The following is a 13283-nucleotide window of genomic DNA, read 5'->3' as shown; positions in this document are numbered from 1 at the left end:
TCCCATGACTTTCTGCATTTGTTTAAATCACATGAGTGGTTGGAGGAAAGCAGGTCATTGATACATTTATTTAAATGTTTAACTCAGCATTTTTACCTCAGACACCCCTCTCACTGAAGCACCTTGCAGGAAAAAGCCCTTACTTTGCACTGTATGTTTTAGGGCAGCATGTTTATTTGATTTATCGTTTTTATTAATAGATTCTCACTTGGTTTTTGCCAATGTTTCCTGCATTGTCTGTGCTGCTTTGCCAGAAGCTGCTGAGTCAATGTGCACTGAATGATGGATGACCAGGACATAAAATGTTTTTTTTTTTTAAATCTGTTTTACTGCAAAAAACTTTTTAGTAGATCACAAATCTCCACACATTTCCATCTATAACTAGAAGAGCTAGAACTAGGGAGCACAGACCTCCGCTATGGCCAATAGTTTATTCTTCAATGATTATGCTAATCTGGAAGCACTCTGGATATACAACTGTATTTATAACTGCACCGGTCCTGGTTCCCCCCTGTTAAATCAGTGTCCCTGAGTGGTCTACAGTGGTGGACTAGCCATTGGGCATACAGGAACAAATCCCATGGGCAGCCACATTGTTGCGCCCTTGGATTGCTAAAAATCAATATAATTTTTCCTGGACTTTATGTGTGCCTGTCATTCAAGGTGAGCATCGGAGCATGCTGAATGCAGTCCGGTTGCGCATCCAGGTTAATTTTCTTTTCCAGATCACTTCTCATGGTCCCTAATGACTACTTGAGGTATTAAGTTTGATCACATGTATGTGTATCTCAGAGGATTACTGGTATGCTTGAATGTGGATTGGGATGTGAAGTCATCATTTTTAAAATGGCCTATGTTTTCTCACTAATGAACTTTACTGCCATCTACTGGACTTCAAGGTGTATTACATTTTTGTAACGTCCTCTTTTTATATTACGTCATAAATTTCTTCTCTTAATATTTAGGACCCGAGCACCGATGGTGCAAAAGCCCTATTGTTCTTCAAGGAATTATCAATCCGCGTTATTATTATTCTCTGTAAACAACTGCATTTTTGGAGGTTTTATCATATTCAAAAACTCATGAAAGTTGGTACACGTGTTTCTCCTGGTGAAAAATTTCATATTTTAGTTGAGTTGCGAGTGGGTGTGGCCAAATGGCTCACTAGCGTCCCCTAAACAGATGCCCCAGCGGCACGAAATTTGGTGGACATGTGTATTACACCGAGATGTACAAAAAAGTTCCAGTACACCATTACGTCAACTCAACAGGAAATCTGCCATTTTGAATTTAGTTGCCATTTTTGGCGATTCACACATGTACTTTAACAAAATGTGACCCAAAATGGACTTTTGTGTCACTTTTTGCAATAGTATGACTTTTTTTTTTTTCATAATTTGGACAACTTATGATTTTTTTTTTAAGTCATGACAAAGTGGGGTACTTGAACAACAAACCTTATTGCTGCTAACTACTACACTACCAATCTTCTCAGGAGATGGTCTGCATTGTGGCAAATCTTTGGCTCACTGCAACCTATAACTCCACCATCCACAAATACTCATTCAAATACGACCAAAATTGCCGCAGACATTCTTTGGATAGTAGATATACATGTTTTCAAGGGGGTCTTCAGTGATATTAAATATCTTCCTGTAATGTGTAGTGAACGCAAAACTTTTTCAATTTCTCCAAACGTTTCAACTTCACTAAAAGTTGAATCACCATCAACAGGCCAAGGTGGAATCTGAACCATTAATAGTAACCTTGGTGAAGTAGAATCTTTTACCTGTTGAGTTAACCAGACTGTCGGTTGAGTCGCTGGAAGCTCTGAATGAACTCCGTGAAACACTTTCTCCACCGCGACTCTTTCTCCAGTGCTAAAGATAGTACAGCAGTCTACAACGCAGCTTCAGAGCTGGAAACGACCTCATGAGGATGCGGGTTTGAGCCCTGCTCAAGGTAATCCACACAGTTCACGGAGGGCGAGTCCCCCTAAGGGTAAGACACAAGGTTTTGGGGTGCGTTGTAAATGCAGTCATACTAATACAAAATAAAGTGTGTGTCTAATTCTTCTTGGATTTCTTTCCGAACTACCACCAATTTTATCCCCCAAAATCTCATTAATACATTTTAATGCTATAGTATGATTTTTTTTTTTTTTTTTTTTTATCATATTTTGGACGACATGCTATAGACAGTGGTGCAGTGGTTAGAGCAGTTGCCTCAGTGAGAAGTAACTGGGTTCGATCCCCACTTGAGGCATGCATGTCAGTTCAGAAAAAGGTCATACTCCAAAAAGTGATTAAAAAAAATCATAGCATGTCGTCCAAAAAATGACCCAAAAGTAATTTTTGTATCTGGTATATATTAAAGCCAGGGTGATGCGGCTAAGTTTGATGTTTCGCCGTGACACAGGAAGTTGATGTTTAAGGTCAAACGATGCTCCAAACCTCATGAAACTTTGCACATGCGTCAGGCACTAACTTTCATGAGTTTTTGAAGATGTTAAAGCCACCAAAAAAAGGCAATTTTCTGAAGAGAAATAAGGAACGAGATCGAGAAACAAATTAAAACTGCAAGTGGCAATATGCAGAACCTTGCATGCTGCACGATGTGCAGCGTGCGAGGGCCCGCATATCACTGCTTGCAGTTTCAATTCTCTTTTTCCCCCTTACATAACACATATCGGACAAAACATCATGCACGGTGAGTATTGTCTGTTATTTTGCGCTAATATGCCTGCTTGCTTTTAAGTCGCTCTAATAATGTTTCATCAGTTCCTCTTTCTCTACCCACTGTTTTGAAGACGGTTTACAGAAACTACACATATTCCTCTTTTCCGTTACCATTCTGCAGCATATTTCCCAGTTTTCACACTTTACTGTCTTGCCTGTTTCTCTATACATCTGTGCTTCTAAATTAGTTATCTCATGAAGACACATTCATCTGCTACAGACAGCTTCCGTTTCCTCCAGTTTCACAATCACGTGTGAGACACAAACTCCAACAGAGTGCTTTCTAACTGTTTGTTCGAAATACTTTCATTGCAGATGTTATTACTTGAAGGGGTGGATGTCCAGACTGGATAAACACGGCAAGGTAAATGGGTAATCTTATTCTACTATATTTAAGAAAGAACTTCTTGTCATTTTATGTGTTATTTCCTGTTGTAACCACAATCTCACAACCTGACAGACAGTAAAAAACACCAAGAATATGACTCAACTCCTAAACTGTCTGGAAGTTCTGGTACTAAAAATTAATCAGTTAATAGGTTTGATGCGGACACCACGAATAAATTTGTTGTCCATGTTTACTGTGTTTTCAACAGTGGAAGAAACACTGGTTTGTTCTGTATGATACTTCGCTGAGGTACTACAGAGACTCAGAGGCTGAGGAGGTATGACCTATATTTGACACATGAGTAATGCCTGCATTTTTTAGATTTTCCCATTCAGTAATTAACAAGTTTTATGCAGGTGTTTTGCCATCATGAGATGCCATCAGTTTTCTAAACATTGTACTTCGCGATAATTTGCTTGACTAAATCGAAATTCCTCTTGTCAAGGTGCAGTCAGATGATCTGGACGGAGAGGTCGACCTGACATCCTGTGTGAATGTGTCAGACTGCGACGTAGAGAAGAACTATGGGCTCCAAATACAAGTATGTATTTACACCACTTGTGTTTTGATCATTGTGTTGGACAGTACACCACCAGACAGACAAATAGTCGGTCAGACACCCCCTTCCTTCCCATTTTCACAGCCAGGCAATTACATGTTTGGCTGCTTCTTGTTGAACAGTGTGTGTGTGTGTGTGTGTGTGTGTGTGTGTGTGTGTGTGTGTGTGTGTGTGTGTGTGTGTGTGTGTCTTTTGATCTCCTACAGACAAAAAAAGCAGTGTTCACTTTCTCTGCGATGACGTCCAGAATTCGAAGGAACTGGGTGAAGTTACTAAAGCAGGCGATCCACAACAACACACAGTGAGTATGACTTCACAAAGGAAGACAGTGGTAACAGCAAGTACTCAAATCCCTTACTTTTAAGTAAAAGTAGAAACACACTGTAAAAAAAAAACAAAAAAAAAAACAAAACTTGAAAATGTTATGTATTTTTTTTAAAAAACCAAATATTATCTGTAAAATGTACCTGCAGTATTTAGTGCAGAAAAAAGTAATGGTCAATGTGAGTGTAACATCATTATAAATTGCACTGTTGAATTATTGTTATTGATGCATTAAGCTGTTGTAGTCGTTGGAGTTTGAGCTAATTTTAGAAATTATGTAAGTTATATCAAAGCATCATGTTTTAGTAACTGATCATACTGTATATTATATATGTGAAACCAACATTTTTAAAGGAATGAGTCAATACAGCTGGTAAATAAATGTAGTCGAGTAAAAAATACATTTGGCTCTAAACTTTGGTAATATTAAAGTGTAAAATGACAAGACATATATTATTCTCTGTACCAGTGTTGTTGTTTTTTTTTACTTATTTGGCCTATGATGTGATTACAAGTGTGCTGTCAAGTTCACATTCTGACCAAAAATTTAAGATGAAAGAAAAAGTTCAAAAACTGAAAAGACATTTGTGGATCAGAACTTTTCTTCACATTTCTTTGCTGTCCCAAGATATAAAACTAGATATAAAGTAGTTCAAACCAGCTCCACATGCAGCAGCTGTAACTGTAACATGCTGCGTACACACAGATATTTCAATATTAATAACCTAATGATGTCATATATAATAATATATCAGTTAGAGGGACCAAACTGGGACTTTTCCTATAATACTTTATGTACATTTTACTACTAATACTTATGTACTTTTACTTAAGAAGAATTTTCATGCACTTTCACTTGTAATGGACTTCTACAAAAGCAGAATTCTTTCCTGTACTTTTAAATGGAATGAAGTATTTTTACTTTAATTCAAAGAATTATTGTATTTGTTTATCAGAGGACAACCGTGATAATTAAATTAATATTTGTTTGAAGCTGATATGTAAAAAAAAACCTAGACTATCACACACAAAACCATGTCAAACAAAAATATTCATATAAAGATTGGATAAAATCAAATTAAACAGAAAAATAAATGAGGCCTACTGCCTTTAACTCATACCATCACTTTTGTAATCCTATGTACAGCTGAACAACAGTGTCAACTACTACAAAGATATATTATGTCAAAGAATATTTTAGCATCTATCGATTTATACAAATTATTCATTGACTATAGTCTTTGGCTCTTCACAGGCTTTATACCTATTAAAAGCAGAAATAAATTTGACAAAAATCATAGATCACTGCTGTGATACTGCTGAGGTTCAAAGCTCCTGTCCTTGGAAACAGAAGCTGGAAAAAAAAAGTCACCTAAAAGTCCAGTTTGCTCTTATTCAGCAGATATTGATCACATTTAAATAAGGTGGGGGGGTTCCCAGCTCACTTTGGGCGAAGGCAGGGTACACCCTGGACAGGTCGCCAGCCTATCACCGAGTCCACTAAACTTCTCAATGGATTTGAACAGACCTGAACATTCCTGAATACTGTGAAGAAATGCAGACAGTGTGATTGGGTGGTCTGTCTGCAGTTAACCCCTCTCTCATCTTTCTTTGGATGTGTAACTCTACCCTCCTGTATTTCCCTCACACTGCTCTCAGCCAATCAGACACCAGCAGCAAGAAAGAGAACCCCCTCTCCCGTAGACCGTCGTCATGCCAACCCCCTGCTCGATTCACCTGCAAGGACTTCGGCTATGAACCTGGTACTTCCACCTCCACCAGCAGAGCTGCAAACTCCCACCAGGTCGACCGCCACTACCAGACAGTAGACGGAGAGCTGGGCGCAGACTTGTCTCCCGCCAGTCAGAGAGAGGAAGGGGAGGGCTGGGACCGTGAGCAAGCAAAGCGACTGGAGGAGAGGAACAAGTGGTTTGAGGAAGGGGTCCCCTTCAGCGAGATGGCCAGCAGGTGGGACTCCATGGAGCTGAAGAAGGGGAGTGTACCCGTGCCTGTTATCGAAACCATGGACTCGGAGGTCAGCAGGAAGTGGGCAGAATTTGAGACTTTGTCATTTGGGGACATGAGTGCACAGTCTCTCATTGGAGCCCAGGTTTATCAGTCATGCACCACACAGGCGTCAGAGTCTCTAGTTAGTTCCCAGACTTATCACAGAGGCCCTGAAGAAGCTGAAAAGTCTGTCACCAGTTCACAAACGGACACATCAGGCTCAAAGGAGGCTCTTTCATCCATAAATGGTGCCCAAATCATTCAAACTGATACAGCTGAAGCTCTTCAAAAGGAGGTAAGAAAGAGTTTAAAGTCACCACATTAAAAAAAAAAAAAGTTTTAAAAGTGGTGAGTGGAGTTACTTTTCAGTATCTATCTTTTCTCTCCTCCCGTGTCGTCCCAAACACATTCTCTGAAAATCCGTCTTCCAGGCCGTCTCTCTCCGAAAACAGGTGGAGAGCATAAAGAGGGAGCGCGCAGCCATGGGAATAGAGGTTGACAGTCCCTGTGGCCCCAGGGCTCCCTGCAGGGCCAGACTAGAAGCCATGGAAGCAGCCCATAGGAAAGCACTGCAAGAGCTGCAGGACAAACATGCCAGGGAGATGAAGGAGCTGGAGGAGGAGAGAGACAAGACGCTGCAGGAGGAGAGCCAGGCAGCGGCTAAAGGTGAGCCAGGAAGTCACGTCAAGCAGCTGCAGTCTGACACAGGTTCACTTCTCATCAGCAAATTATCATCGTAGGGCGTTCAGCATTTCATTATATTTAGAAATGTTTGTATTTTTAGACTGCAAAAACAATAATTCTGCACAGTTTCTGTACTTACCTATTAAACAGTTATACAATCTTTGAAAATCACCAGCTATACTTTGTTAATAATCATTTGTAGTTTTTAACGATCTGGTTTTATCTCCAGGAACCAGGATTTATGGCTTTAACTGAGCACCTTAAAGTTATTTTGAAGTTAGAAAATATGAACTATTTCTCTATGTTTGATAACTATTTAACTATAATTGTTAGTTAATTATAATTATTACCATTTATAATATCTTATGACTTGGAAACTTGAATGCCAGAGCAAAGTGAAATGGTAAAATGGCAAATAAGATCCAGATGCTACAAAGAAAAACTGAATAACATTTAAAAAAAAACCACATCTTTTCATATTATTTGAGGTGCTGAAAAATAAACACCACCACAAGTGTATACTGCAAGTCGTCTTTATAAAATGCGGAGCCTTCTTATGTCTCTTTTACTTGCGAGCTGTAAATTTTTTTGTAACTTATGTCTTTTAAACTCATGTTCACTGATGTCGTTGTCTTGACGTCGCTCCTCATATAACTGCCGTGTAGTGACGACTATTAAGTTAACTAACTGTTTCTAAAAGCTATGGAGGCACTGCGAGCAGCTCACAGAGAGGAGCTGCAGAGAGAGGTGGAAAAGGCCGTGAGGTTGTCTGGTGCGGCACACGTGGATCCTTCATACAGAGGGCACATGTAAGTTAATCATAGGCTCTCTGTTAACTCCTTCTCACAGGACCTCGCTGCAGGCTTAAGATGTTTCATCCATGTGCATTATAATTTACTCCAGAGCTCATGTGTCTGTGCGTGTCAGGCCCCCGGCGGATGTCCTGCACAGCGAGTTAGATGTGCTGTCAGAGCGCTACTCTCGGAGGTGCCTGGAGCTGTGCCACACCGAGCAGAGCAGCAAGAGCCGAGAGACGGAGCTGGGACCCAAGGAGATAGAGCTGGGGCAGCTCCGAAGAGAGAACCAGGTCTCTGGACGCGCCTTGTTTCATACTGAATTTAGATATAAATCCGAGTTATCCTATATAGAGAGTCAGATGATTTTTACAATAAGTTACAACATTTACAAGCACATAAGGTCACGACATTTCTACACAACGTACTTTGAGTAACAAATTTCTTTTTCAGGAGCTTAAGGTCAAACTGGCTGAAGAGGTCAGCCGCATGCGTTATTTCATCACAGGTCAGAGGTCGTCGGATGTGGTTTGCCCTGGCAGCACTGAGCGCAGTGCATCAGATGTAGAGGTACTGACAATAAAAGTACAACTTTCTCTTTTCACTCATGTGACAGTAGATGATATTAAAACCTCTGAACCTCTTGCTGCATCCCAAGCCAGCTTTATTTATTCTACCGGAAACATTAACTCGGGCTTGAAGGACATCACTGTCATGACCGGAAGCCACAAAGTAAACATCTGACGTGTGTGCTGCGGGATTCTGAGCCTACTTAAGTAAAACAAATGGATCATAGCATTTGACTGTTTTTGTATCCTCAGTAATGAGTCCCTGGAGTAACATTGTGACCTGTTCCTTTTTTCTTTTCTTTTTTTCTTGATGGCCTCATTTCTATTGAGCATATGTTTGCATGCTTCCTGGTAGAGCACATACTGCCACCTACTGGCTGAGTTACATAACATGTTTCTGATCTGCAGAGGAGCAGAAAAGGTTTTACCACTACAGCCTTTTGAAATCCCCAACCAAGTTTTTATAAGAGCTGCAACAATTTGTCAATTAATTTGATTAGTTCATTGACAGAAAATGAGTGGGAAACTACTCTGTTGTTTCTTTGATTCCTGTCTCTCAAATGTCAGAATTTTATGCTATTCGGTTTTATTACGCTGCACATTGAATATATTTGGGTTTGTTATTATTGATCCAACAAAACAATTTGTCAACATGTGTTTCTGGGAGAATCTGGTGGATATTTGTGACTATTTTCTGACATGTTACTGATTTTGAGGATTACAGGATTAACAAGAGAGTATTTAATTATTGTCCCTGTTTAGGTTCCTTTTTCTAGATACGTTTTGTCCGCTCTATTTATCTTTTTGTCTTATTTTATATTCCATTTTTGTTGGGTATTTCACTGTCTTTAATTGGCCTATTTTATTTCCTTTCATGCTGTACGGAACTGTTTTATCATCTTAATTTTTCATGTAAAGAAGAGTGTATACTATGTTTTGAAAAGTGTTTCATCAAATTTGTAATATAAAATAATTAGCAGATTAACAGATTTTGAAAACAATAGTTAGGTACACTAGTAAGAGGTCACATTTCTGTCTTACAGATACTGCTCAGAGCGAAAGAAAACGAGGTGCAGTATCTTAAAAAAGAAATCAGCTCTCTACAGAATGAAATGCAATATCTAACCAAGGTATGTTTTATGATCCGACCTCTCGTATCATACAAATGTTTAAAAATATTACACTCCCTACATGCATATTGTACATTTAGAAACCGCCGTCAGTGCTTGACTTCGAGTTGTTCACCATGTTTGTTCTTGTTCTAGGAGAAGGAAGCAGCTTACGAGCGTTATAAGGAGGTCTATGTAGAGCTGAGTGACTCGAGGGGTCGCAGCCAGTTGGAGATGGGCTCCCTCAACCAACAAATAAGACTGGCCAACGCTGCGCTTCAGGAAGGAGCAAGACAGACCTGACCAATGAGGACAAGCCTCAAAAATGTACTTTGAAGAACGAAGACAGAAGACCAATATAAATCATTCAGCAATAACATTATTAAAATTAAATAACAATAATAATAATAATAATGTGTTGTCATGGCTGTCTATGCCTTAGAGGAATCGAAATAAAACATATAGAAAGTATAGACGTTTAAGATGAAATAGCAACAAGTGTTTTCCACATGTAAATGACTTTTTATTAAGTTGAATCACAAACATGCAAACAAGAGTGAAGGCAAATTACTTTTGATAGCCTCACATGCCATGAGATTTCTGATATTGTTTCTTTGAGAAAACCCAGATAAATATCAGGAGGAAAGAGGAAGGAGATGAGTGGAGGTAAAGGGATGTTTTTGGAAGTCAAAGTGCCCCATCTCCCCCATCTTCCTTGTGCCAGCTGGTATGCTTTCAGTCAATATTGCAAAGCACCCTGTGAATATAAATTTAAAAGAAAAAAAAAAATCATCTGTTACCACGTGTCATCAGATAAAAAGGCTGCACCATTTAACATGCAGGTGACACACCCTTTACACAGGATAGGATTGTGATGTGAAGGTACATGCAATGACGTGTAAAAGGTTGAGTAAGGTGTGGCTAATGTACACTCTGACTTTACCAGGCAGTAGGAGTTGGCTCAGTCGTCATCATCGTCATCTTCCGGGACGAAGATGTCATGCTCCTCCAAGAGAGCGGCAAAGTTTTTGCTGATCAGAGTTCCCACGTAAAGGAAAGGCACCACGACGACTGTCATGCGAATCAGACCAAAAGGCGTCTGCAAGAAATCAAGTGACGTGACAAAATTTAGTTCAATCGAGATCTCCCTCTCAGTTTGCTTTGAAGTATTTTGGTCAAGATTTATGATTATGAGCAAATGTTCGACACAAATAGAAAACAAAATTAGCCTAATCATGAGAGAGAAGACACTGCCCAAAGACGCCAGTGAATTGTTTCCAGCTGTCGTGAAAACAGCTGGATTCAGAGGCTGTAACAAGGCAAAAAATGTTGGTTAGCATGCAATGCAAAACATTTACCAAGGATTGTGTACCGCATTCAAGTCGATTTTCAAGTTCAAACTAGAAATATCTGCAATCATTGTATCTTTAACTGAAGATACTTTGAACAAAAGCACAACGTCAACTGAAATCTCCCGGATTTAAAGTGGAGCCAGCTTTAGTACTTAATATTGAAGCCCTATTTTGAAGAGGGCCCCAGAGTCCAAATCAAGTTTAAGGACCCTCATTCCATGCTCAGTGCATATTCCTACATTAATGAGTGTTTAACTAAATTAGCCAGTTACTCTTGGACAAAATTGTATTCCAGCAGAGGACGATACATAAATTATAGACACTGCTAAAAGAGTGAGAGAGGGAGTAGTAGTAGTAGTAGTAGGGGCCGAAGCATGTCATTTTTGCCGTGGGGCTTCACAGTTCAATTCCTGAATTGTTTTGTACAGCATGTATGTTTTTAATTTGGCCCTTGTTTTGTTCTGACCTCGAGTTGGGATTTTTTTTTTCTCTGCTTGACTCTAAATACACTGAACAGTCAGAGATCATGTACAATAAAGGGTAATGTGACTGTAATGTGAAGAACTTAAATGGCTTAGAATATCAGTGTGGTTAAAAAAAATATATTTTCTCTGATATGAACATGTGTCCTTAATTTCTCCGGATGACTTCGACTCCTCAACTACAACCAAACATTGTATATAACAACGCACATCAACAAGACTAGTCTTTAGGTCAAATTATTACCGACCAAACAAAAACAATCCTTAATACTCTCTCCTAGTTATAAATTGTTTTTAAATACTAACGTGGAAAAATCACATTGAATCGTAAATGTGAGTTGAATTGACAAAATTAGGGATAGTTACTTTACTTCCTGTAAATGCATCTAGTTTGCCTAACTCCACGGCCATTGGCTGACTTCACAGAGCCAGTGTGTTTCCTGCATTTCTATTGGCTACAATCGGTGTCACTTCAGCGCCGAGTCCCGTCCACCCTGTTAAACGTATTTCTCGTCGGTTTTCTCTCGATAACCGAGGCAGGAAAAAAAAAAAAACTCACTTTGTCCGGTTTCGGTAGGATTGCCCCGGACGGCGTGGATACTGCGGTCCTGCTCGGAGCCGTCCGGGATATGTTTGGTGTTTTCAAGCCGGTGTTACGGGTCATGATCCCCGTATTTCTGGTGGAAAGTCGCAGCGGGAGCCGCAATATACTCGTCGCCATTTTTCCCCCCCCAGTATGTGATACCCGGTTTGCAGGGAGTGGGACTATTTTTAAGGGCGTGACTTGGCGTTTGACCAGACGACAAAAACAAATGATTTTAATACATTTTGATTCGTTTATCAGTTAAATATTTAAAAATCAATTAATGTATCTGTGCCGTTTAATTTATTTCATTTTTTTTAAATGTAAAACTTTATTCGCAACAAAATAAAACAACATATTCATACAAAAACATGGTGAAACTACGTGCAACACTGACGTCGATGTTTTTGACATTCATTTTAAAGTCATGTAAAATTGAAAATATTACATGTTTTGCTCTTTGTATCTTTTATTAAGTTGTGGTTTGAATTTGTAAATAAAACTATGAAATCAGTCCGATAAATCTTTTGTATGTGAAATATGCCCATAATGAACAGTAACTTCATGTTGTGGGAAATACTCACTTCCACCCCACTAACCTCAAGATCACATCAAACACATCCATCTGCACAATGATACCCATTTTTAATCAATAATAGGCCTAAAGCTTATTGATCTAGAATAAATAATAATAACAATAAATTGATGAAAAAAAAAAAATCTTCAAAAGCGTTTTTTTGCCCTTACCTTGCAAGCATAGTCTGTAGCTTAAATCTTTTAAAAGGTACATTTTTCCTCATTCCTTTCAATCAGCAGTCACATCAGAAACCATACAATTTCTGACATTAGTTCTGTGTTTTAATGTTAGTTACTCAATTTTCTTTACTGATAATCTCTTTAATTGAACAATTGAATTGCAATTTTCTTGTTGGATCATTCAATGCATTAAAAGCTGGGACATGTGTTTAATTTGTAAAGATTGAAAAAAAAATTTTAATTCAGGTTGTTATGCAGCCTAACTTGGTGTTGAAAGCTTTTAAAAAGCTGATGCCTGTGCATGTTACGAGTTTCGTCGCGTTTACCCGTTTAGATGTATGCATGTGACACGTGTAGGTGGAGTTTTTACGCATTTAGGGATGTCCTGGGGGTAATGTAGGACTAAGCTCCATTTCACCATCAGTGAATTAGCCTACTAAAATTCTGCCAGGGACTCGGGTGTGATTATTATAGTAAATACTTTAAAAAAAAATAAAAAATCAGAAAATTATAACAGAAAATATTAGACTGTCGCACAAAGTGAAAATTATTGTTGCAGCACAATAACAATTTAGGCTATCTTGCAGCTTAAAGTTTCCGTGTCCTAAAATCCACGCTAACACAACTTATTCATTCTTATGTCAACAGAATAAAATTACATTTAAACAAACTTGATAAAAAAAATAAAAATAAAAATTGCATCCTGTATTCAATGTAATCAAACAGAAAACTATTCTCAATCACATCATTTATTATGACAATGAGGCGTAACGTCACTAAGCCAGCGCGCGCGGTTCACTGCAGCACTTCCTCGAGGCGGAAGGACGAGAGCGTGCTCCGCGGCGGCGCGCACGGACGACTAAAGACGGAAGAGAGGACGTTGAACAAACTTAATAACTTCTAGCTGACCGGCTGGAAATAGTTATATTCGTCGCACC

The 13283-nt window shown here is 39.0% G+C and overlaps 2 protein-coding genes across 4 annotated transcripts; one reads left to right on the top strand and one right to left on the bottom strand.

Moving 5' to 3' along the window:
• The first annotated feature begins 3002 nt into the window (after positions 1-3002).
• LOC138209397 (myosin phosphatase Rho-interacting protein-like) lies at positions 3003-11145 on the top strand. Of its 3 annotated transcripts, none has more exons than XM_069167951.1 (11): positions 3003-3102; positions 3335-3403; positions 3578-3667; positions 3892-3986; positions 5669-6311; positions 6448-6682; positions 7401-7509; positions 7604-7787; positions 7948-8064; positions 9107-9193; positions 9329-11145. In XM_069167951.1, the coding sequence occupies exons 1-11, from the start codon at positions 3076-3078 to the stop codon at positions 9473-9475; spliced, it is 1803 nt and encodes a 600-aa protein (XP_069024052.1). In that variant the 5' UTR covers positions 3003-3075; the 3' UTR covers positions 9476-11145. The 3 variants fall into 3 exon arrangements, with proteins under 3 accessions (XP_069024052.1, XP_069024054.1, XP_069024051.1); XM_069167953.1 differs by having other exon boundaries at positions 3572-3667; positions 7628-7787; XM_069167950.1 differs by having other exon boundaries at positions 3572-3667.
• Positions 9674-11759, bottom strand: LOC138209398 (essential MCU regulator, mitochondrial-like). Its single transcript, XM_069167954.1, has 3 exons — positions 11566-11759; positions 10116-10271; positions 9674-9929 (listed from the first exon to the last, which is right to left on the bottom strand). The coding sequence occupies exons 1-2, from the start codon at positions 11725-11727 to the stop codon at positions 10134-10136; spliced, it is 300 nt and encodes a 99-aa protein (XP_069024055.1). The 5' UTR covers positions 11728-11759; the 3' UTR covers positions 9674-9929; positions 10116-10133.
• Positions 11760-13283: the final 1524 nt, after the last annotated feature.

Source organism: Embiotoca jacksoni, unplaced genomic scaffold, assembly GCF_022577435.1.
Source record: "Embiotoca jacksoni isolate LCO1_2020_lvr unplaced genomic scaffold, fEmbJac1.0.p SCAF_4, whole genome shotgun sequence".
NCBI classification, from domain to species: domain Eukaryota; kingdom Metazoa; phylum Chordata; class Actinopteri; family Embiotocidae; genus Embiotoca; species Embiotoca jacksoni.
The sequence above is the reverse complement of the archived record's forward strand: the minus strand, read 5'-3'. Positions and strand labels throughout refer to the sequence as shown.

What these genes read in the sequence shown, in the direction of transcription:
- LOC138209398 (XM_069167954.1), bottom strand. Translation starts at nt 11,727, where the DNA reads ATGGCGACGAGTATATTGCGGCTCCCGCTGCGACTTTCCACCAGAAAT. An exon ending in TCCTACCGAAACCGGACAAA is followed by an intron (nt 10,272 to 11,565) that starts GTGAGTTTTTTT and finishes GATTTCTTGCAG; the next exon opens with ACGCCTTTTGGTCTGATTCG.
- LOC138209397 (XM_069167950.1), top strand. Translation starts at nt 3,076, where the DNA reads ATGTCCAGACTGGATAAACACGGCAAG. An exon ending in ACTATGGGCTCCAAATACAA is followed by an intron (nt 3,668 to 3,891) that starts GTATGTATTTAC and finishes GATCTCCTACAG; the next exon opens with ACAAAAAAAGCAGTGTTCAC. An exon ending in AAATGCAATATCTAACCAAG is followed by an intron (nt 9,194 to 9,328) that starts GTATGTTTTATG and finishes TTCTTGTTCTAG; the next exon opens with GAGAAGGAAGCAGCTTACGA.